Here is a 25,263-nt window from a genome sequence, read left to right as displayed (position 1 = left end):
CCGATGGGCTTTAGGCCAGAGTGTATGTCCATTCTCTTGGCAGGGGCATATTGTGGGACGCCCCGAAAGCCGAGTGTGTGTTCCTGTTGGTTAGCACCGTTCTAGGAGGAAGGAAGTTTTCTTGCTTTGGGGACTTTCATCCAGCGGTTTCGTTGTGAGTTTGGTGTCAAGCCTTGCACTTAATCTGGAGATGGATTCATCGAGTCTTCTTCTGGAGTTACCAGTTCCCCACCCATGATTGCTCCTGCCTCTTCAAGGGAGTGAATTATGCGTGTTTGGACATCGAACGGAAATTGGAGCACTACCGGGAAGAGCCACTAGTATTTATTTAATTTTTTGGTCCTGGAGCAAGATCGCTAGCAGTCTAAGGGGTAGGCGCTAGGTCCTGAAAGATTTGAATAGAAGCCCCTTACAATGTCAGGTCCCCTTGCGTTCGGCTTGCAGACATGATTTCTTGTTTCGTAGAGAAGAAATGGACCCTGGTGATTACCTCGGGTGCATCTGTTAATGGTGAACCTCTACGGTCTCATAGTCTTTGGGTGCGATCCAGCATGAGTAGTGACTGGTCGCTGTTAGGAAGGAGGGTCTGGAAGAGGTCGCTGACGTACGTCGGCAGGGCCCGATCTGTTATCGAGGCAGGGATTCCTCTAATGCAAATATTATTCCTGCAGGCTCTAGTTTCCAAATCTTCCTGTTTACGTTGAATTCTCTTGCTATTATCTTCTAGGGTTTGGATTTTCCACTGCAGGTCCCCAATTCACGTCAAGTGCTCTAGGGTCTGTTCCTTGTTTCGCTGACCCTATGTTCCACTCTTCCATACGATTGTCCAGTCCCGCCATTTAGTCGATACCTCTGTCATGCAGTTACAAAATTCCATCTTAATATCTGCTAAGAGGGCTTGGAAATCATCTTTCTTGGCCCATTGGCCCTGGGATCTTTCGGGCGACGTGGCATGGGTTCCAATGGGGTCTGCTTTCCTCGATTTCTCCTGCAGGTGCAACATGCTAGCAATGTCAGCCGATTTCGTAGACTTATGTTTGGCCATCGTGATGTGAAGGAGAGGGCCCAACGAGGCAATGGTGTCAGGCAGCTCCGGGTCTCTGGATCGAGTCCCTATGTTCTGTTTGGTTGCTGGGGTTACCAGGGCTATTTGATGGCTTTGTTCGGCTCCCAGCCCGTATGATGCTGGAATGGGACCATTAACTTCATCCCCAGTTTCTAGGCGAATAGCGTGTGTCCATGAAGTTCAGTGTCATGTAGTTTGCTATAATACGTTGTCCCTGGTCTTTGGTCTGGCTACTATGCTTGGGAAGGCTCTGGCTGCCCAATGTTATTCCCCCAGCTCTTGTCAACTTTGTTGAGATGTCTTGTTCCCTCTCTACCCCTTCAGTTTTCAAGTAGAGTGTGGCCCGCAATGCTTCGGGGTTCTGAAGGTTACTGGGGTTGTGCGTTGATGCCTTGTGGTGCACAGTCTGTATGCCCCCGGGACAGAGCCGTTATCCTTAGTCCCAGGTTCAGGGTAGCCATAGAGTGGGCGGAGGCTACATGCGGCAGAGCCGCCGGTGGGGCCTCTATAAGCAGGCTGCCTGGGATTCACTGTGCTTATGTGATAGGCCTGCTTGATCTGCCGCTATGGCTACCTTCTAACATGCGTTGGGAGTGAGAGGAGACCTTGCAAATAGGGTCTCTGTTAGCTCCTACTACAGCTGGGGCCTCCGCTGCCTTTTGCGGTAGGTTATTCAGAGCTACCTGCTTCCTCCAGGTGTGCCATGGGATTTAGGCTGATACTGGCTGCCTTGCCACTTTCTTCCTTTATGCTAGTGCTGCCGCTTCTTCACTCCTTCGCTTGCCTTCCCCCCAGTCCTGGGTATTATGTGTCATGGGCCCATTGGGTTTTTGCAGGTTGATACTAGAAGGGCGGGGCCCCTACCAAAGTGGCACCCCTGGCTGCTGCTGGTGCCAAGGAAGCCCTTAGCTGATCGTAATGGGGGGTGGGCGGGTTTTCTGAGCAGCCCAGGCTGTCAATTGTGTTGAAGCTACTCAGCCTCCTCTCCCCCGGGGCTCTGGCTGGTACGCTGTATCCAGCATTGGAACCGCCGAAGCAGTCCTATCGCTCCCAGCGCCGTGGAGGATGATGGGAGCCCCCCGTCGCATCGGCTGCCGATGGCTACAGGGCACTTTTAGAAAGAGGGATCCCACTCTTTCCCCAGCTGCCGGGCCGGCTGGGGATGCAGCAGCTTGGAGTGGGGGGGGCACCTCCCCCTGTGTAGTTTGGGATCCCTCTCTCTGGGGCTTTTGTCAGTGCCCGCTCTGGGGGGTGTCCTGTGTTACGAGAGAGCATCCTCACCTTCGGGAGGCCCCCCTCTGGTTGCCGGAACCGCTTTCGGTCTCCCGGCGGGATCGTAGCTGGCTGGGGGCACACCCTCTCCAGGGTAGTGGATGCAGGGCTCCGCTCATTGGGACCCCTCCTTTAGCACTGGTGGGACGACCAGGACGGTCGCGGATCAGGTCCGCTGTCCTCGGATGGCTGGGGTGGCCCAGAGCAAGGGCTATGGAGGCAGAGTGGGCAGCTTCTTCCTCTTCCTTCGGAGTGCGGTAAGGCTGCCGCCATCTTGTTTTTGGCGGGGTATGTCAGCGTTTCTTTCGGTATCAAGAACTGCAGTTATTTTCCTCCGATTCACCCCGCAGTACTGATCAGCTGGACCAGGGAAGGTTCACCAGGCTGCAGGTTTTCTCTGTGCCGGGTCTGCATTGCTAAATTATGGACATAATGGTGTTTTTTTCGGGCGTCCCACAGAGCTCTTAAAGAGGCGACCGCATTGCCGGTGCCTCAAGCTACGCCCCGCCAATTGTTTTTTAATGTGGGCATTGCCTGGGTCTGTCTCTGAAAATCTCACCCCCAGATAATCAAATTCCTTGACTCTGGGGATTACTGCTGATTTTATGGTGTTTATTTTGAGCACCAGATTTTCCATAAAGGCTGCATATGCGGAAATCAGGATCTGGAGGGACCTGGGAGTCCTGGCTATTAGCACAGTATCATCAGTGTATGAGAGCACTATAAAAAGCCTGCCCCCCATATACGGATAGTCGGCCCTCATGTCCACCAGTGCCTTTAAGAGCCCGTTGATGTAGAGGGTAAAAAGGATCTGGGCTAAAACACAAACCTGCTGAAACCCACATCCCACCTTAAAGCCCAAGTGCATTGTCGCCCTGTACCGCTATGCACACAAGCCTGGTTCTCCCTGTGAAGTTCTTGCGGCAGAGCCAAAATTGCCTCTGGGCATCCCATGGATCCGAGCACGGCCCACAGCTTCGATCTGTCTACTTAATCAAAGGCCGTGCTCAGGTCCATAAATGCAAGGTACATCCTCTCCCCCCTCCTCAGAAGACTGAGTTGGAAACAACTAAATACAAATTAAGGCTCTGCTCCATAGTTCCCACCCCGGGGCGAAAGCCAAACTGTATGTCAGAGAGAACCACCTGCTCCGATAACCAGGACTAGATGTGTCCCAGCAAGACCCTTCCAAAGATATTAAAGGAAGTATCTAACAGTGAGATAGGTCTGTAGGACACAGGGCTCAGTGGTTCCCCCTTCTAAAAAATGGGAAAGATAATGTTGCCGGTCACCAATGGGTTCACTTGTTTAGCCCCCGCTGTTGGAGAGGCAGAGTTTATAACAGGGAGTTAGGGAACGAGGGGAGTTCTGGGTAAGGCGCGAGAAGCGCCAGTTACCGTTTGTGAAAGTGAAATAAAGATGTGTTGAGAAATCCCTCCGTGTGCGCGTCCTCCTTTCAGGCCTTGTAAGAGGCAACACTGGCGACGAAGGCTGTCCGTGCACACAACGGAGTCCTCCTTTGGCAGTCCGCTTTATCCTATCTCGGATGTCCGCCGAGTCTCCTCCTACTCCTCCTCCTCCAGTACGAGTAACAGCAATCCGCTGCGTGCACGTGGGCGTTTGCTTACACGCCGAACTCCTCTCCTCCTCCATCGTCACGCCTGGGATGGCGTGCCAGACAGCTGCGCGAGCACTGGGAAGTGCGCATTTGGTCCTGGCAGTCCGCCAGGTCCGCTCCAGCGACGCGTGCCGGTGATCCCACCCACGCCCTCCGGCTGCACCTCCAGCCTCTTTTCTCCTAAGGGCCCATCCTTGTCACCGGACTCTCAAGTGAGTGCAAGTCCACGCTCACCTGCGTGTTAGGCCTACACCAGCGTACGCCATCGCCTGCGGCGCGTTCGCCACTCCGGCCCAGAGAATTTGGGGCAGCATTTGGACTGACTGTACGCCCGCGGGCTCCCACCGCCCAGCAACATGAGCAACCCTGTGTCCAATCCCGGATCCCCCCAACTGGCCCGCGAGACGAAACCAATACAGCTGCGGTTACCCCCGCCATTCACCATGGCGCCCAAGCCACCAAGTGGCCGAGATGGACTGACTGGATGGAAGACTTTCAGCACTACGTACGGGGGTCTGGTGATGGCGACTCCCCCAATATCAGGGACATCTTCCTCAATCTGGTGGGGGGGGAGATAAAGACAGTTGTGAAAAAGATCCCTGCAGCTCAACAAACCACATTCACAAACCTGATTGGGGCTCTAGACAAACTCCTCATCATCGAAGTCAACCGCCACTACGAGCGGTATCTATTTAACAAATGCACTCAATTGCCACAAGAGACAGTCGATGAATTCATAACCCGCTTGAGAGTGAAGGGAGCAAACTGCCAGTTCGACGCATTTTCCCTGGAAGAAGCGATAAGGCTGAGGGTCATAGAAGGGTGCCTGTCCCCCGCACTCAAGAAACAGCTACTGGAAAAACCGCTCACCATCCCAGAAGTCAGCGAGCTTGCTTGCATACATGAGAGGGTTGAAGCCCAAGCCTCATCCATGAGCAACACAGGCAACCCCAAACAAGACACCAATGAACTCGTCGCAGCCATACAGCCCCCTCGTCAAGGCGACAGAGGGTCGCAATCATACAGAGCACAAGCTACGCAGGTTCCACGCCAACAGAGACAATGCTACCGCTGTGGGATGTCCTTCCCACACTCCGGGTCATGCCCAGCTCTATCCCAACGATGCACAAACTGCGGAAGAGAGGGACATTTTCACTCTGTATGTAGAGAAGGCATACCATTTCCTCCAATGCGCCCCCAAGCGCCCGCCAGGATGCCTCTCCGCTCGCCGTCCCTACAATACAATCAACCCAGATACTACCAGCAAGGGCAAGGACAGAGGCGATACGTCAGAGCCATTGACGAGTACCAAGCACAGGGGTACCCACCACAGTTAGACCAGGCAGACCAAACCAGATATTTCACGGATGAGTATGACTACCCACCAGCAGAATATAGGCCTGAAACATTCTACCACGACGAGCCGGAAGCAGCATATAACACGCCATATGATCAGTTCGACCAGGACGAATATGTCAATCTTATACTTGACAATGAAGAGGCCAGGGAAGCCCCCAAAATCCCGATCAAAATGGGGAACTGCCATTTACAATTCATGGTCAACTCAGGCGCTACTGTTAATATCATGGGCGAACAGGACTACGCTAAAATACCAAACCCGCCGACGCTCGAACCATCACACTCGAGAATTTTTCAATGGGGATCTGCCACCCCCCTGCAGACAGTGGGGCGTTTCACACAACGGCTCCTCTTGAATGGTCGGCAAGTGGACACAACCATTCACATCATCCGCTCACTTGCCAGAAGCCGATGCCTAATCAGCTATCATACGGCATCCCGCCTGGGACTGATTGAGATACACGTGAAGGCGGGAGACACCATTACCGCAACCTCGAACAGACTGAATCCGAGAGACTCTGTCGACACTATAGCATGCTACCAATCCCAGAACCTCATCACACAAGGCGACATCACAAGAACATTCCCCAACCTATGCACAGGGCTGGGTAAACTCAAGGCCCCTCCCATCAGACTCCACATCGACCCCTCGGTGAGACCGGTGCCACAACACCCCAGAAGAGTTGGGTTCCACATGCAAGCGGCAGTGTCAGAAGCCCTCCAACAACTGCTTTCCAATGGTATCATCGAACCGGCAACGGGGCCAACGCCATGGGTATCCCCTCTTGTGATCGTGCCCAAGGAAGGAGGCAAGATCCGGTTGTGTGTGGACATGAGGGTAGCGAACACCGCCATTCAACGGGAGAGACATCTGGGCCCATGCATTGAGGACATGATTGTGCAACTAAACAATGCCCGGCTGTTCTCCAAGCTCAACCTAACCCAAGGCTACCACCAGCTGGAGCTGCATCCTCACTCCAGGCCCATCACAACATTCACGACGCACGACAGACTTTTCAGATACCGGAGACTGAATTTTAGCATCTCGTCCGCCGCAGAGATTTTCCAGGAAGCCATACGCCAGGTCAACAGGCCCATAAGAGGCACGCTGAACTACAGTGACGACATCCTCGTTTTTGGCTCTTCAAAAGAGTCCCACGACAAAGCACTACACGCCACTTGTGCAGCGCTTCAGGAGGCGGGCCTCACACTCAACATCGCCAAATGCCGATTCAGCAAGACAAAACTAAAATTCTTTGGACACATCTTCTCCAGTGAAGGGATGATGCCGGATCCCGACAAGGTCGACACAATCACCAACCTCGGCGAACCACAGCAGGTTGCGGATGTTCGCTCCTTCCTCGGCATGGCGGGATACTGTGCGAGGCACATACCCCATTACGCCTCTCTCACTGACCCGTTGAGGAAGCTACTGCAAAAAGACTCAACCTTTGAGTGGACCCCTGCATGCCGCCAGGCTTTTACCAGCATCAAACACGCCCTAACAGAAGCCCACCGCCTTGCCTACTTCAATCCCTCATGGCACACGGAAGTGGTGGTTGACGCGAGCCCGGTTGGCCTTGGCGCCATTCTAGCCCAAACCAGCGGCGAAAACATCAACCCCAGACACGTGGTTGCTTATGCAAGCAGGGCATTGTCAACCCTAGAAATGGCCCATTCCCAGGCGGAGCAGGAGAGTTTGGCAGCGGTCTGGGCATGTGAGCATTTTCACAACTTCCTCATTGGGAAACGGTTCACGTTGATCATTGACCATCAGGCGTTTTTGTCGTTGTTCGAGAACCCGCACACCAAGATGCCCCCGAGGATTGAGCGGTGGGGCATCCGTCTACAGGAATACAACTATGACATTATACATCGTCCCGGGGGTGACCTCAGCCCCGCTGACTATCTGTTGCGACATCCAGTTGGATCTCCTTTGACCCGGAAAGGCGATGTCGCTTATATGCAGTACGTAGCATCCAACTCGCTACCTCCGGCCCTATCCCTTGAGATGGTCGCCACCGCATCAGCTGCTGACCCTACGACAGCCCTCGCTATCAGCCTCACGTTGACCAACAAGTGGAAAGACCATCACAGAGCAATGCTGGCACACCCGGGAGTGAGCAGTCAGGAGATCAAAAGACTGGCTAGGGTGCACAAGGAACTGGCTGTCAAGGGCAACAACATTCTTCTCAGAGGGTGCAGGATTGTCATCCCTGCCACACTAAGGAGCGAGGTTGTCCGAACGGCCCATGAGCGGCAGAGAGGGGCCGAAAACACCAAAAAACAGCTGAGGTGCCACGTCTGGTTCCCTTTCTTAGATGCAGCAGTAGAGGAATGGGTGAAGAACTGCCATGCCTGCCAGTGCACAGCCCCGGCTGAAAACCCACCACCACAACAGCACAAGCAGATACCCGATCGCCCGTGGGAGCGAGTAGCCATGGACTTTTATGGGCCCACGGAAGCGGGTGACTATCTCCTGCTGCTAATAGACGAACATTCCAGATTCCCGACCGTCAAACTGGTTACCACCACAGCGTTTCCCCAAGTAGCAGCAGCACTGGAGGAATTATTCAGTGAGTGGGGAATCCCCAAAACAGTCAAGTCTGACAATGGACCACCGTTCTGTGGCCACGACTTCGGGGCACCGGCGAAGCATCTGGGCTTCACACACATGAAGATAACCTCCCGCCACCCGCAAGCGAACGGAATGGCAGAACGCTTCATGGCGTCAATTAAAAAGACGATACAGAGGGCCAGGGTCGAAGCAGTCAATCCCCACCAGGCACTGTGTCGACTCCTACGAGACTATAGAAACACACCCCATGAAGCCACGAACAAGACACCTGCCGAGCTAATGCTCCGCTACGAAGTGCGAACCCGCATACCACGCAACCCGTCAAGCGATGAACCGCCGGACATGGACATACTCCAAAGGGATGCAGAAGCCAAAGACAGAGCAAAACAAGACACCGGCACTCGCCGCCACGCAGTGACAAAAGATTTCCACATAGGAGATGAAGTTCTCGTCCAACAGCCAACGTCCAGAAAGACAGATCCGCGGTTTGCCCCAAGTCCCATGAGGGTAACTGCAGTGAAAGGTACAATGGTGGCAGCCGAAGATCAAAACAGAGCTGTCACCAGGAACTGTCAGCAATTCAGACACTATGTCAGACGAGAGGGAACAGAGCTACCTCAGAGACCGTGTTCCCCAGAACCGCGAGAGCCGCGAGACGACCTGTGGACCCCTCCGGTAGGAGATCCTGGAGGGACAAGCCATGAAGCAGGAACTCCGGGAACGTCAGGGCCAGTTGCCCAAGACGAGAGACCACGGCGAACCATCAAGAGACCTATGAGGCTTGTTGAAGAATGTTAATGTTAAGTTGATGTTTGGACACATTGTTCGGGGGTGGTGTTGCCGGTCACCAATGGGTTAACTTGTTTAGCCCCCGCCGTTGGAGAGGCGGAGTTTATAACGGGGAGTTGGGGAACGAGGGGAGTTCTGGGTAAGGCGCGAGAAGCGCCAGTTACCGTTTGTAAAAGTGAAATAAAGACGTGTTGAGAAATCCCTCCGTGTGCGCGTCCTCCTTTCAGGCCTTGTAAGAGGCAACAGATAATAGCCAATTTCCACGAGGACAGAAAATAACCAGTGTCCATACAGGCATTGAATACTATGGTCAAGAAAGGGGTTCGGTTACAGGCCTGTTTGGTAATAGCCTGAGACACACCCTGTAGCCTAAACATCTCCCATACCTTTCCGCTTGTGCTCCTCCTTGAAACAAATTACCAAAATGCCCCAAACATGCTTCCACATGCATACCAGTAGACCTCTCCATTGCACTGGGAGTTGGGCCCCCTTTCACAAATTCCCAGAAAGCTTTTTGGTCATTGCGTCTTGAGGTATCCAGAAAGCCCTCCCAAGCTTCCTCTTCAATTTCACCTTTTCTTCTCTATATCTTCCTCCCTCCCGCTTTGGCTGGCACACCCTGACACAGCCCTTTGCATGCTCCACTCTGCTATATCTGATACTCTCAAGTGCAACTCCTGTTACGACTCAGACTTTGTCACCCTCAAACGCAACTGCAGGGTGGCTGAGAGGAAATGGCGTGCTTTTGGTAATCCTCTGACAAACTGGCCTGCCGCCTGCTCCAAAGGCAATACCGGCTCTCTGTCCTCACCAAGAAGAGAGATCAATCCAAGCCCGCGTCTCTGCGGCATCAAACAACTCGGCTGAACTCTATAAAATCTGCAAGGAACTTGCCAATCCTGCCGCAGTATCTACCTCTCCTGTCCCTTCCCAGGCCCTCTGCAAGGCCCTGGCTTCTCATTTCATCTCTTAAACTCAGGACATCCAGTCCTCTCTCCTCCTTTCCCCTTCCTCCCTCTACTCCCTGCTCTTCCTCTGGCCCTTCTTCAGCCACCTCTCCTCCCTCCTTCTCTGCCTTTCCCCTGTTCTCCCCAGACAAGTCCGATCTATGAAAGTCTCATCAAAACAGCTTCATCCCTGTTTCTCCAAAACCATCAAGGACCACTTTGACTCCCTGGCTCCTGCTCTGGTTGACTTCCGCAACCACTCCTTTGCCACTGGAGTCTTCCCTTCCCCCCTGAAGCGCTCCCTTGTGCACCCTCTTCTTAAGAAACTCTCTGCCGACCCATCCTGCCTGGCTAACTATCGCCCAATCTCCATCACTCCTCCCCTGGGCAAGCTCCTTGAAAATTGGCCATCTCCCAGCTCAATCTTCAAACAACTGTTATGTTGGTTGTCTCCATGATCATCAGTCTGACTTCAGAGCTGCCAGAAGCACGGAAACTGCTCGCCTGAACATCCGTGAAGACCTGCTCTCCAATCTTGATTCCAACACCCCCTGTGTCCTCATCTTACTTGATCTCTCTTCTGCCGTTGACACAGTCAACCATGCCATCCCGCTCCGCCCTCTCTGTGATAACTTGGTTATCACCGGTCAGGCCCTGGCGTGCCTGACTTCTTTCCTCTCTGATCGACCCTCCCAGGTTCAACTTGGGTCCTTCCTCTCCTCTATCTCTATCTCTACCTGTGGTGTTCCCCGGGGTCTAACCTCTCTCCCTGGCTGTTCAACCAATACCTGGCACTTCTTGCCCACTGCATTGCCGTGATCTGCCCCAACTTCCAGTGCTATGTGGATGACACTCAGCTCATTTGCAGCCTACCTTCAGCCACCTCTTCTCCCTCTCTCATCTCTGACTGTCTGTCCTTCATCCTGGAGTGGTGTGCCGCCAAAGATCTCTGCATTAATGCCAGTAAGACTGAGATTTTCCTCATAGGCACACCCACTCCTGCCTTTCCTATCTCTCTCTGGTAGGCCTCTCTTGGACCTGTTTCTGCTACCACCTGTGAAGCTAAAAACCTCATGGCTATCTTCAACTCGTGTTAGGCAGAATCCTGTGCTGTTCCCTTGGGGAACACTGCAAAAAGATTAAGACCACAGGAGTAAGCAGTAAACCCAATTGGTAGCAGTCTGCACCTACCAGATTTAGCTGGTAGGTGTAGCTGAGCAGTCAGACTTCTCTCAAGAAGAGTAAGGCAGTATGTAGAGTATACACAATAGGGCTAAAAACACAGTAGAGCAAACAAACACTGACCAGAGCTTTGTATCAAAAGTATAGAGTTATTTATTTAAAACACACTTTAGGCAATACACTAGCACTCCAAATCAAAAGCAAGTTAAAACACAGTCAGATAAAGTATACACACCTCCCTTAATAACTATTAGATAAGGCAGAGTTAAAACACCACTATTTGTTAAGACAGATGCGAGTGCTTAACTAAGATGGCACTCCAATAGTTTGGTTAGAGGGAGAGAAAAAGGCAGAGCATAAGAATAATACAGTCCCAACACTTTTTAAGAGTCAGAGCAAGGGAATAAAGGCAGAATATACTGTAGAGCCAAAGTTCATAGGCCAGGCCCACTTTAAATGGAGCAAAGCGAAATGTGCCCAGGATCACACAGTTTAAGTTGCACTAAAAGTCTTTGCAGATTGTTCAAAAGAGGTTGGTTTAGTTCAAGAAACAAAGTTAGAAGGTCAGGGGCCAACCTAGTATAGAAAGCCAAGGATTTAAGGGTCACCTTTAGCAATCTGTAGAAAGGGAGGCCAGGTAGGACACAGTACCTTAAGAGAGAGGAAGCTCCAGCGGTGGCATTTGTTCCTGGCAGTGGTTGCAGTTTGTTATTCCGACCAGGGGAAGAGAGGATCTCGTTGAGGAGGAAACTTGGAGTCGTTGCACTGCCCAGGGATGAAACCAGCCGCAGAGTTCCCGATTAAAAGGTGCGGTCCTTTTATTTGCGGTCAAAGTGGTGTCCGGCCGCCGGGGTACTTGGCACGGGTGATTCGACCAAGAGACGTCTTTGGAAGGCGAAAGAGGCGAACTGGTTGCTCCCACCAGCTCAGGGGGAGAAGAGTCGTCCAGCAAAGATCTTCTCTTGTCGTTGGGAAAGTGGTGAGTTTGTTGCAGCAGGGCTTCACCAGTGGTGTCATTGTTGCAGATGGCTCAGCTTCGTCCCTCTTCGGATTCTTAGGTCCTGTGGCGACTTCTGAAGTTCCAGTCCCAAAGGCCCCGCTTTTATGCAGCAAAACCCCCATTCATCAGCCTAGCTGTCAATCACACATGCTAAGTGGTGAGCCGGGCGGCTCACCACTGGGCCAATCAGAGTAGAGTGCGAGTTGGGTTGCTAAGGCAACGCAGTCCAGGGTGCCAATTCCCCCCTCCACCCTTCCTGTGGAACCCAGACAGAGTGGCACCATTTGGAGGGCTTCTGTGGAAAAGCCCGCCAAAATAGTGGAACAAAAGGCTCGAGCTTGGTCAGAGTTACAGAGACAGACACAAACGCCATTTTGGAACCGAGTTCTGGCAAAAAGACCCAACCGTGGATTTAATATTAAATAAATAAAGCGGCGGTATCTTTAACATTGCACCAAAAAGTGGTGCGTTTAAAATCAATGGGAAAATCCCATAGAGAATATTCCGAAGGAATATTTTGCATGGTAACCACTGCCACCAGCCAGAAACTCGACAAGGGGGGACTGCACAGTGCCCCCTTGGAAACAGACCCAGGGACAATCGAATTACCCCTACCAGTACTTCCACAATATGATGGTGTGTACTGGTTCTGTTCCCAATTTAGGACTAGTAAAGTCAATGGTGACTTTACATGCTCTGGGAGACAGTAGTCAGTCCCAGGCTATGGAGTCTATGTTGGGGAGTCACTATGACACTCCTGTGTTACTGCACTGAGGGTGCTGTGTAACACACATACAAAAACAGACGATGCCCTATGGAGTAGAAAGAGGTTACCCAATAGCCCATGAACACATACTAAGTCAAAAAAACACCTCAAATCATGTCTACGAGTGGGAGGAAAAGAGTCTCACTCTTAGCAGGAGAAAAAAACAAACCCCAAAAATCCAGCAAAGCTGCTGGGGGACTCACTAGGTTTGGGAAATTAGCCTTTATAAGAGAATTCTCCCTGACAACTCCACACTTTCCTTGTCTCCATCCCTCCTCACATCTCTGACGTCTCTAAGAAGTCACACTACCAGCTGCACCTTCTCAGAGGTATTCTTCCTTTCCTCTCCTTCCCCCAGAAGCTCATTGTCTCCAGAGCCCTGGTTCTCTCTAGGCTGGACTCTTGCAACAGTCTCTTTCTAAATCTGCCTGCTTCTACTCAACGCCCTCTGCAACTCATCCAGAACAGGACTGCAAGACTTATCCTTGGCCTCAAGCCCAGGGATCGAATCTCTCCAGGACTGAAATCTCTGCAGTGGTTCCCAGTGGCTGTGAGCATTAAGTTGAAAAATGTTCTATTACAGTTAAGTTTAATATGTATTACATGCATTAGGATTGGAAGGGCAGAGGAAGTTCAGGGAGCTACCAGAATTGACTGTTGATGAGGCAGGTGATGCTGATGAACATGACAGGGCATTAAGGCAATTGGACAAGTACTATGCTCCAGAAACTAATGTTGCCATAAATAGATACAAATTCTATACGCGGATACAAAAAGAACATGAAAGCATTGAAGAATATGTTTCTGCATTGAGAGTGTTATCGCGGACTTGCCAATTTGGCAATGGTATCACTTTGGACGAGTTGATCAGGGATCAGATCATTATTCACTCTAAGGACAATTTAGTGCAAGACAGACTATGGATGGTTGGCAATCCATCCCTACCAGAAACCATAGCGATTGCTAAACGGGTAGAACATAGTCAGTTGTGTTCGAAGGAAATGAAGAACAAGAAAGAAGAGGTTGTACAAAGTATGCAGAAGCATAATAGTAAGGAGATACAGGAAAAAGAAACAGAAGAACAAGGCCAAGTTAATGTGCTACGGTCAAAAGACAGAAGTGGAGCTAATTTAAAAAACAAAGATAAAGTCGAAGTCAATGCAGGAAGAAATAACAAAATGAAGAACTTTGAGCAGAGAGGGAGTTCTAATCGAGGAAAGAATTGGGTAAAGAATGAACAAAAAGTCCAATACGAACAAAGATTTCAGAATGTCCAGCCGAGAGAAGGAGACAGGTGCTATAATTGTGGCAGAGTGGGCCATTATGCCAACGCTAAACAGTGCCCAGCATTGGGGCAAAAATGTGGAAATTGTGGCATAAGAGGTCATTTCGCGGTCACATGTAGAAGGAGGAAAAAAGTATCTGCCATTGTAGAAGAAGAGGAAGAATCAGAGGAAGAGAGAGTGTTTTTGATTCGTGAGCCACTAACTGGAGAATTTAAATGCCGAGTTGTGAAGTAATTTTTGATAATTGGAAACTTAAAGTAAAGGTTGACAGTTGTTCACCTTGGACGATCATTACCAAGAAAACATGGAAGAATTTAGAGTCAAGAGGCCTCAAAAGTAGGATGGAGATGCCAGACATACCAAATCCAGGTGGGTTTGAAGGATCCAAGATCAAGATGATTGGATGGTTTTCGTGTATTGTTCAGTTCAAGGATAGACGGTCTCAAGTGAAGGTATATGTAGCAGAAAAAGATGTGAATGTACTGGGTTGGAGAGACCAAGCTGGATTGAGGATCAGGTTGGATACATGTGTTAAAGAACAAATCCTAGTGGTAAACGGGAGCCAAGAACAAGGTAATGAGAATGTCAAAGAAGAGAGAGTGGAGACAATAAAAGTGGGTTTGCTCAAAGACTTTGCGCACAGGATTCGTCTCAAGAAGGGAGCAATACCTGTTAAGCACATGAAATCCAGGCCAATTCCATTTGCCATTGCTGATAAGGTTGAGCAAGAACTTGCATCATTGGAGTCTGAAGGAGTTATAGAAAAAATTGAATCATCTGAATGGGTTTTTGCGTAGACTTGAGGGATGTCAACAAGAATATTATAACTGACATTTTTCCACTTCCTATCATATCTGAAATGTTGAATCGTATTGGTAATGCTGATGTATTTTCCACATTAGATCTCTCGAGTGCTTACCATCAAATCTCTTTGACGGAGGATTGCAGGGACATTACAGCATTTATAACGCCACATGGGTTGTTTAGGTATAGACGTATGCCGTTTGGATTAGCGTCTGCGGCAGCAGTATTTCAAAGGATTATGACGCATGTGCTGAAAGGTCTGAGTGGAACTATGGTATATCAGGATGATATAATTGTGTTTGGTAAGGGATCTGAGGAACATGATAGGAGGTTGCAAGAAGTGTTGAAAAGATTACGAGAAGTTGGGTTGAAAGTTGAGAAAAGCAAATGCAAATTTGGATTGGAGGAAGTGGAATATTTAGGGCATACTGTGAATGGTAAAGGTTATAAGCCCAAAAGAGATGCCATGAAAGCAATCAGAGAGTCACCGAATCCTAACAATAAAGACGAATTAAGATCGTTTTTAGGATTATGTGAATATTACAACAGGTTTGTAAAAAATGTTGCGAGTATAACTGAACCATTGAGAAAGTTATTAAAAAAAGATGCAAAATTTACATGGGGTGCTGAATGTAGTAAGGCGGTTGAAAGCATAAAGGGAGAAATTTGTGACTCTTTGGAATTGGGAGGGTTCGAATTTGGAAGGTTGACGAAGATTACGGTGGATGCCAGTGGAAGTGGCATAGGAGCAGTTTTAACACAAATAAATGAAGATGCATATGAGAAGGTGATTAGTCATGCTTCGAGAGCTATATCAGAAACAGAAAGCAGATATTCAGTGATTGAAAAAGAGTTATTAGCATGTTCATGGGCAGTGAATTACTTTAGAAAATACTTGTGGGGAAGCAAATTTGTAATTCGGACAGATCACAAACCATTAATTGAAGTACTCACGGTAAAAGGTATGTGTAAAGCTTCTCCCAGGTTAGCCAGGATTAGTCTTAAATTACAGGATTACAATTTCTCAGTGAAATATGTGCCAGGGAAAAGGAATATTGTGGCTGATTATTTATCGAGACTGCCATTAAGTAGTGATGAAACAAATGTAGATATGGATGAAGAGATGGTGGCAGTAGTTTGTGAGGTTACGTCTAAGGAAATGTGGATTGAAGAATTAAATAAAGATGATGAATTACAAGAGATAAGAAGATACTCCGAATCAGGGTGGCCTGATAAAAGAGAAATTAGCGAAAATTGTAGAAGGTATTGGGAGGTTAAGGATGAAATGTCTATGGAAGATGGATTTTTAGTGAGGGGAGACAAGTTGATTCCCCCACGTAAGTTCTGGAATGATCTTATTGAGAAAGCACACCAGGGTCATCCTGGTATTACTGGCCCTAAGAACAATGTGCGTTTGAGATACTGGTGGCCAGGCATAGATCTTATGGTTGAGAGGTTTATTAGAAATTGTTGGCCATGTCAGAACAGTGACAAGAGCTGCAGGATAGTGAAGTCTAAGCCAATGAGTATTGACAAAGGTGATGTACCATGGGAGATGGTAGGAATTGATATCATTGGACCATATGTGAAGTTAAGTGGAGAGAAGAAATTCATATTGGTTTTGGTTGATTACTATTCAGGTTGGGTGGAAGTCAAAACGGTGAGAAAGATTGATACTGATGAGGTGATAAAATTCATAATGCAAATCTGTAGAAGGGAAGGGTTTCCCAAAATAATAGTGAGTGATAATGGAGTTCAGTTTAGAAGTAGAGAAATGAAAGAATTTGCCAAGAAAACAGGTATTGAATGGAGATTTTCGTCGTTGTATCACCCACAAACCAATGGATTGGTGGAGAGATATAACCGTGTAATTGTAGAGGCGGTGGAGTTAGCCTTAAGTAATAACATACCGGTGGACGAAGTTATTAAGGAGAGAGTATGGAGTACCAGGATGTCTGTTAAAAGAGGAATGGAAGTTTCTCCTTTTGAATTGATGAGGGGAAGAACTCCAAATACCTTACTAAATCCTGTTTGGGTTAATAGTAGGAAAGGTGGAAACACGGAATTGCGTAATTCTGATGAAAACGTAATGAGGAGAAATGTGTCACCAGGAAAGACCACGTCTTCTGGAAGGGTTAAGATGAGAATATCACCAGGAGATTTTGTGAGAATCAAGCATGGTCGTAATGTTATGAAAGGTGACTCTAAATACAGTAGTCCTGTCAAGGTGTTACAAGTGTTCAGGAGAGCAGTTAGAGTTGAGGGAGGATCAGTGTGGAATTTGGACAGAGTTAGTAAATGGATGTGGAATGGTAAGAATGAAAAGATTGAACAGGTTAAATTCGGGAGAAGAGATTTATTTGGAGATGATATAATTCAAAATGGATCAGAAAATGTGAGTAGGTATGGTAATGTGTTGAGACGAGTTGAAGATGTTAACACTCAACGAGCTGTGGTAGATCTTGACAATAAGAGTGTGCGTATTTCTAGGGAAAAAAGGTTACCGTTTTGGTCTAGAGATTATGTCATGCAGAACTAAGTAATTTCCATATACAGGTTATTGGTAAAAGAATTGTACATTGTGTTAAACTCTGTTATGTGTTAATTGTTACAGTTTTACAATTCGGCACACATGTGTTATGTTTTAAATGTTTTTATTTATTATACCTGACACACATGTGTTTACATTTCATTAGGTAGAGCCTTTTTCCTTAATCAATTTTGTAATGGGGGGAATGATGTTGTATTTCAGTTAAGTTTAATATGTATGTATCACGCTCTGTGTCCCCGCTGGCGCGTGAGATGTAATATGTAGAATGTTGGGAGAAAGGCGAACGTTCTGAGAAGGACGGTTGGCGGAGGTACGAAGTGGAAAGGAGGGACGCTGTGTGGGACGCCGGCTTATGAGAAGTTAATAAATAAGAGTTAAATACTTACGTGTCTCCAGTTACTTCAAAAACCCTCTGCATTGTCCACAAGGCCTTCTGGGGCCTGGGGCCTCAATACCTTCAACTCTTTCTTCCTAAATATCTTCCTTTTTGAGCTCTTCGCTCATCCGCCTCCAACTCCCTAAGGGTCAGTCGCTTCTCCAAGCAACGAGTGGTGGTAGATCTCTTTCTTCAGCTGGGGTCTCCCTCTGGACCAGCCTACCTGAAACTTGAGGAGAATCATCTCTGGTTCCGGAAGCACCTCAAAACCTTTCTCTTTGCTTATGCTTTTTCTCCTCCTTTCCCCTGCTGACTTTCCTGGCTGAGACTGCACTGGTTACCTGGCCACCCTTTGATCTCGGGCCCAGATCCCCTCTCCCGCCAGTCGCACTCCTGCAGTGCCTTCCTGGCAACCCCAGCACTTGGGGACTGTTTTCTGTATCCCTACAGTCCCACTACCAGCACTTGATACCTGATGTCTGCACTTACCTTTGCACTTGCCACCATCTGGCTGTACTTTTACTTATTGTTTATTTATTCTCTTATCCCATGTACTGCACTGTCCTTTCCCCTTCTCCCCCCGCACTTTCCCCTCCCCCCTTCCCATGCACTTGCGCGATCTGTTAGACACCTGGCCTTCTAGGATCGTTGTCTCTGTCTTTCCTCTGTTCCCCCTTCCTTGCCTCATCGCGCCTTGAAACACTTGTGTATTTGCGCGTTATAAATGCCATATCATATCATGTCATATCAATACGCTTTAGCGTAGGCACTCTCCCTCCTCGTACAGGTTGGAATTTTCAATACCTCTGGAATTATTTCTTTGCATTAGTGCAGGACACATCAAACAACCCTCTTTTGCAGAAATTCGCATTTCTACTTAACTGGGCCGTAAAGCCCTTAGTCAAAACCCCCAGCAGCTTCGTAAACTGTCCTAATACCTGCCCTTGGTTTGCATTTCTTTCGAGGATACTATTTGTAAGGGGCAAGTTCTCTGCCAATGTGTCTGTGTGCAAATCAGAATCCCGGATTCGTGCCCAATTGATTCTCCTAGTAGAGGCAACAGTTGGTTTTACCGTGCAGACAGGGATATCTTTGAGGCTTCCCTATCCCAAGTCACCATTCAGCTTTAGGCGTATTGGGTGGTGGTCACTACTGGGGTCCATCAGCACTTCAAAGCCCTCAATCGTGTCCCAAAGCTCTAAACGAGATACAGAAATAATCTATTGTGGAGTAACCTTGGTGATTATTAAATGTGTGGTTACCCGGTATATCGGGTGCGATGCGTTCATTTACCGAACGCATCCCCCATTCTGTACTAAAAGATTCTGTGCATTTATGATATATGATAAGGGCCTATCACTGAGAATGGCCAGTACCAACAATGGGACATGCAGAGGAGCCTGTGAAGTTTTGGATGGTATCTGGCACTGCACAATGGACTATGCCACTGTTTTTCACTGTTGGCAGCAGTGCACAGGTCTTGCCAGTATATGTCCAACTATCCACTCAGCACTAAATTCCAAGATCAAAGCATTGATTTCTCTCAAGACTTTAATATGGGGATTGAATCCATGTGGCAAAGGGTGGAACTTTCCCATGGAAACTGTGCATGAGAACACTGCAGCATATGAAAAGGCTTTGTTCAGTAGAAGTGACATCAAAAATGAAAGCTGAGAAGAGTCTTTTCTTCCTTCTAGAATGCTTGTGTGTCCATGGGAGATGCAGTGAGGGGATAGATGGAGACGGCTCCTGCAATTGCGATGCTGGCTGGAGAGGCGTCCATTGTGAGCGCGGTAAGACCCTTCTGCTATGATCCTCCATGGTGACCTCAACATTCCTAAAGATATAACTGATTTCCAAGACCAACTCGTTCCCCTACAGTATAGAGCAACAAAGTTCTCTGAGATATATGTTTGGGAAAAGCAGTATGGTTAATGCACTTCTCTGTTGTGCTCTTATGCTATCTGTTTACTTCCTGTAGTCTTAATTTCGGCAGTGTCATTTCATGTTTTTTCCACTGTTTGCATTACTTTGACCATAATTAATAATATTTTCATATATTTGGGTTAACTTTCTTTTTTTTTACTTGCTTTTAAAATTCAAATAAATATTCACCATGCCTAAAGTACCCTACTCTATTGATAGTGACATTTTTAAATTTAATACAACTGATTTCGTTGTTAAAATGACTGTGTTTGTGTTGTGCTCAGGCATATCATCTTGGGCTTGCAGGCAACCACCATCCGTGTAGACCCAAACACCTGGTTATTAACAATATTAGCACTCCAGGCAAGCATCTCGGGTGTTAACAACCTTCTTTTAATGGGAAATGGGCTTTAACTAACAAGCATGGACCTATTGCCCATTAAAATATGTTACAAAGCAATATAGCCATCCTAGGAAAAAGTAAAGACACTACTCTGTCCACAGATGCCGGCGAGGGAGCAGACCAGGTGAGGACATGTAAGTGGTCCAGGATGGACAGGTTGTTCAGCAGTTATGAGTGGCGAGGGGCCAGAAATTAAAATGGCAGACATGGGGGAGAGGTGCCAGCCGCTGGGATGGAGAATGGACTGTTACTGCTAGATTTAGTCCTCAGTCCTTGCCATGTTTGGCCGTCGTCTCTCCTACTGGTGCTAAAATCTTTCGTTTTGGCAGTGTCCTTTTGTTTTTTATAATTTAGCTTCTTCTAAGATTGGAGTTTAATATAGTCTTTTGCTTACGCTCCTGAATCACCTTCATCTGCTGGTAGTGAGATTTTAAAATGACCCTGTTGGATTCTTCCCCAGATTAAGGATCTTAGATACATCTTCTCAATTGCCAGCTGTCTTCAGAAGCTGTTTCATCCTCCATGGGATACAGTACAGCTGCGCTTTGGCTCCTTTGGCCATGGTAGTGGATTTGACATGAGGGGCAGTATATGCAAAGCCAGCAGTGCCCCATAGCCTCAGTTCCTTTACTCAGTGTGCTCTGTGCAGTTTGTTTGGAACACCTGTGTCATGCCTGTCACACTGAAGGCCTCAAGCGTTAAGGATGAAATTGTCTCGATGAAATCCCCAAAAGGTTTGCCTTTACTGATTTTGAATCCTGAAAATTGATTATTTCCATGGACCTTCGGGAGCATGCCACAGAACGTTTTACTTTTCTCCACATTGGAGAGAATGGGATGCCATCTAAGCCAATGGCATCAGAGCTTTTTTCCCAATAAGGCCTAAGTCCTAGAGAAGCAGCCTGAAGAATGGCAGTCTTCAGATGCTGCCCAAAAAACAAGAAGAAGAAGCATTTGAAGAAGTCCTGCCCTCCAAATGATAACGCTAGATGCCACTTCTCTTCGCCTTTGTTTAGAAAAAGTAGTCATCACCCGAATTCAGGGACACTGTTGCCACCTCAGAGGAATCGCCACCTGCACTCAAGATACCTTTCCCCACAAGTGCCACCCAAGTAGTGCAAGGAATTAGGGTGTCCAATGGTTGACATTTTGGTCAAGGTACTTGTGACCTTGGCCTCAGTGCAGTCAGAGGTAACTCTTTGGTCCACAACTACATGCCTACAGGCTCGGTTCCAGCTTCTCCACTGGAGTCTGCACACCTCCAGGTCTGCTTGGCTAAGCCTTCGGTCATCAAACTACGGTGTCGGTTTCCTCAGATTTGCTGCCAGTACCTCTATGAAGTATTTTCTGATTTCCCATAGTAATTTGATTTAGAAAATGCTGCATATCTTTTTGGAGCAGAATGACCCCATCCCCTATGAATTGGTGCCTTTGTAGTATGGTGAAGCGGATAACTTCCCTGAGGATTTCTGCTGCCAGAATGATGGTCTCCCAGAACTGGCCATCTGATTTGGGGGATGCAAGTGGGTTGAGCGCCTCCACAGAGCTTGACTTCATGCAAGTTTCAGCCTCTGAGTACTTTCCAGAAGACCATTGCCATGACTTGGAAATCTTCAGATGGTCTGCTCTTGAAAAGCCTGTTTTTCAGTTTGACCTGATTGACTTCCTGGGGCCGCATCCTCTTAGGGAGACTGTTTAATCCAGCTGCTGATGCCCCTATCTTGGACATGCAGCAGAACCTTACTCTGCTCTGGCTGTTAGCCAGCACCTTGCTAAGAAGCAGCGTCCAGCTCCCTTTGATCTGTTTTTTCTGTTTGTCTACCCACCCCATGCCTGATAGTCTGCTTGTACAGGCCTCAACTGCAGGTTGAAAGTCAGCCATGTTTCCCTCTTTGCCCCATTCAGGGAAAGCAAGAAGATGGATGCCATGGGGCCCAAGGCCTTTGCTGCAGGCAGCCTGGGCCTTAGAGCTGTGAAAAACAACTGCACCCACACTGTATGAAGTGTAATCACCATGATGTTTCCCGAGGCATTGATTGCTGAGTGGAACTTTAATCTTCTCTATGCGTTCCCACCATTTCTGTAATTCCGCTGGTTCTCAGGAAACTGCAGAAGTTTACTTCCATCATGATGTTGATGTCACACTAGCCCGCCCTTACATAGCCCTTCAGGAGATTAAGACATTTCTCCCAACCTCTCAGTGTAGGAATGAGATGTCAACTCTACACTCAGTGGCCCGACGAAAAGGTGGGGGTCAATCACCAGAATAACTCCCTGCTGTAGGGAAGGAAATACAAAGGTCTGTTTAGTGCATATGGTACCTGCCTTTCCTCCCACCCCTCCTTACTTCTCTGGTGTAGAATATAGTGATATGATAGTTCACAAGTGGAAAACCTATTTCACAAAGCAGAGAGGGGAAAGCAGAAAATGCGGGTCCGGGATAAGGAAGTCCTGGGAAAAAGGAAGCTGGATACAGGTCTAAGGACAGATTATAATCCACAGAATCGCAAGGGAGGGCCCCTGAAAAAGAGGAAAAACAAAACTCCAAAGTAGAAGGGAGTCTACACGAGGCAAGTCCAAGAGATTTCAAAACACAAAGTCAAACGTCTGATCCACAGGTGCAATTAAATCCAGGGTCGAAGGCGCAGGACAAGGCAATCTAGGAAACAGCACAGAGCTAAAAAAACAGGAGAATCCAGATAAGCAGATCAAAGATCAGCTGGATGTGGGGTTTGCAGTGGGATACCAGTGGAAAAGCAGTGTTCCGCTGCTGTGGAAGCACCTTATGGTGTTTGCTGGTAGCGTTACCGAAAGAGGTTTAGAGGTAACAAAAAGAAAGAAAATCTCACTTGGGTAACCGAAATTAATTACTCAATAACTTGTGTGGGTGGGTTGAAGGGCATGACCTAAGCACTTTTGGTGGCTTGATGAATGTTATCATGCTTCAACATATTCTTTTTTTGTAATTTAATCTTTTTATTGCATTTAAGTCACCACATCGTACAAAACAACAAAATACAGATGGGGCAAACCAACTCGAGGAGCATACATAGGCCGTAAAAGTCAGTGGGCCTCATTATAAGTTTGCTGGTCCGGGTACTACGGTACCGGTAAGCTTGCCGGTACCGTAGTTCCCGGACCGGCAAACTATGAGTGCAGAAAGGCACCTGTGAGCACAGCATGTCGGATGCACCGGCACCGTTTATAACGGTGCCGGTGCATCCGACCTCCCCATTTCCATTGAGCCCTATGGGGCTCAAATGGGAATGGGGTGCATTCCATTCCGGCGCCCGCAAAAGACCAATTACCGGGTCCGGCAGGGCCGTAATGACCCAGTAATTGCCTATTCGCAGGCCCTGGAAATTTTCAGAAGTTTGGCGAAAGCCTGACGGTTTTACTGGCATGGCTACCGCCAAACTTCTAATGAGGCCCAGTATCATTCAATGCAATACAAAGGTCCATACAAAAGACTTTCCCTTTTCTTCATTATTGTGTGCAGGCAAGTGCTTCGCGCTTGTTCCCCTTTGTTCTCCATTGGCCCCTCATCCCAAAATGGCCGGCGCTCCACAATCCGACCCCGATGTTGTTGAATCATTGCTAAGCAACGCAGCCCTATTTGCACCAATCATCTCCGCTGGCAGGCGGAAGCCGGCCCAAGAAGAAGGCCCTGTCTTTGCTCTTTCCGCGCTTGGCCCATGCTACCGTGCCCCGTTCCCCTGCTTTAGGTTGACGTGACCGCATTCAGCCACCATCCAAAGATAAGCTGCATTAACCTTCACGCCAATCCCTCACCCCTCCTTTCCAATGGAGGTCGCTATAGTCCATGTTGCTCAATGCAACTACCGCCATACTCCACGTCTAATCTCATTCTTGCATTTACCAGCCATCCTAGCTTTGACACGCTTATTCGCAATTGCATTAAGTTTTACCTTCACTGTGGTTCCAGGCCAGATATCTGCATGAAACTTGCTTCACTGTCCCTATCAACTCATGTAAGCTCTAGAGTGACTTAAGGAAATTGCTTAGCTCACCCGATCGCATTGCCACCATGGTATACACGTACTAAGAAAACCATACGCATCGTTTCTGATCTGATAACCATATGTCTGTACTCTGCCCTACCCATCATGCATACGCTGTTTGACATAGCATTCATTTGCTCTTACATCTACGGTGTCAGCAAAACAACCTGTACCTCTTTACATTGTATCCTATATGTATATCGATTAACCTATGTATTCTACATAACTGTATTCCATTACACATGACCTACTCGCTCTGTGATTTTGCGACAGCCTCATTCCATGTGCCTGTTAGCCACCGCACCTTTACCATGTATGCCTCCGCTGCCCTGACTATAACATTGCTACTTGCTTTTATTTGTCAACCACGATGCCTCAGCTTTAGTAGCACCTCAGACCAAGTGCCTACTCATAACTATGACAACCCCCACCTCACCATCACCATGGATTACGCCTACTAAATTCCTGCCTCCCCTTAAGCGGAGCCCCCTGGCTATGACCGTTAGACCCACCCATTTCCTACCACAACCAAATACGAGCATCACCCATTTCAAACCTGCTGCTGTAACCTCTCTTACCTTACACTGCACTCTAACCCCCATCAATTGGATGAAACACTTCGCCACTAGACCATTACCCAACATACCGTACTCCATAGGTATCAGAAATGACAGACTTGGCTCTAGATTGGCTAAAATCTATGATACACAGACTAACAAAATAACATCAAATATTAATTACAAAAAACTCCCTTGCACTATATGTATATATAAATAAGTGCTAGACTGTATGATCTATTTGTCCACATCCCTAATGTCTTACAATTCTATCCATAGGTTTCAAAATAACTGTTTGAAAATAATTGTTGTATGTTAAAAAATAGGCCTACAAAAAAACAAAAATGTCTGTTATGATGTGATAACCCACTAACTTTTCCAGTGGAAAGTGTGTCTTTTTTGATTTATGGTTTATGATATAAGCGACTACATGTTTACATGTACTGTTTTTTATAAAAAGAAAAGAGCAAGAGGAAATAGATAAATATACATGTTTTTTGGATACTGAGAAATGCTGTATCTCTACAATGTGCTGATTGATCTGTTTAACATATAAACAGATAATTACGATTTATTGCTAGGTCTTCACAAAAGGGACATAGGAGAGGAGTAGTGAGGGCAGTCAGGGGGCAGCTATATTTCCATAGGCTGCCACTTTTCTCCTGTATTTTCCAGTGAATCCCAGGAAAGTTCTCGCTTAGGTAGTGGGGTTTGCCCAGTTCTGTACATGAAGTTCTTCAATGACAAGAGGTTGCATCTTG

At 47.8% G+C, this 25,263-nt stretch overlaps 1 protein-coding gene across 1 annotated transcript in view; it reads left to right on the top strand.

Moving 5' to 3' along the window:
- The window catches only part of STAB2 (stabilin 2), a 1,783,079-nt gene that overhangs the window by 835,469 nt on the left and 922,347 nt on the right, over positions 1-25,263 (top strand). Inside the window, exon 39 of the mRNA XM_069629923.1 lies at positions 19,292-19,387. Coding sequence (XP_069486024.1) covers positions 19,292-19,387 — 96 coding nt within the window. The remainder of the gene's footprint in view (positions 1-19,291; positions 19,388-25,263) is intronic.

The sequence above is a fragment of the Ambystoma mexicanum genome, chromosome 12 (genome assembly GCF_040938575.1).
Source record: "Ambystoma mexicanum isolate Mex_15411 chromosome 12, UKY_AmexF1_1, whole genome shotgun sequence".
Lineage (NCBI taxonomy): Eukaryota > Metazoa > Chordata > Amphibia > Caudata > Ambystomatidae > Ambystoma > Ambystoma mexicanum.
Note: the sequence above shows the minus strand (reverse complement) of the source record. Positions and strands in the feature narration are given on the sequence as shown.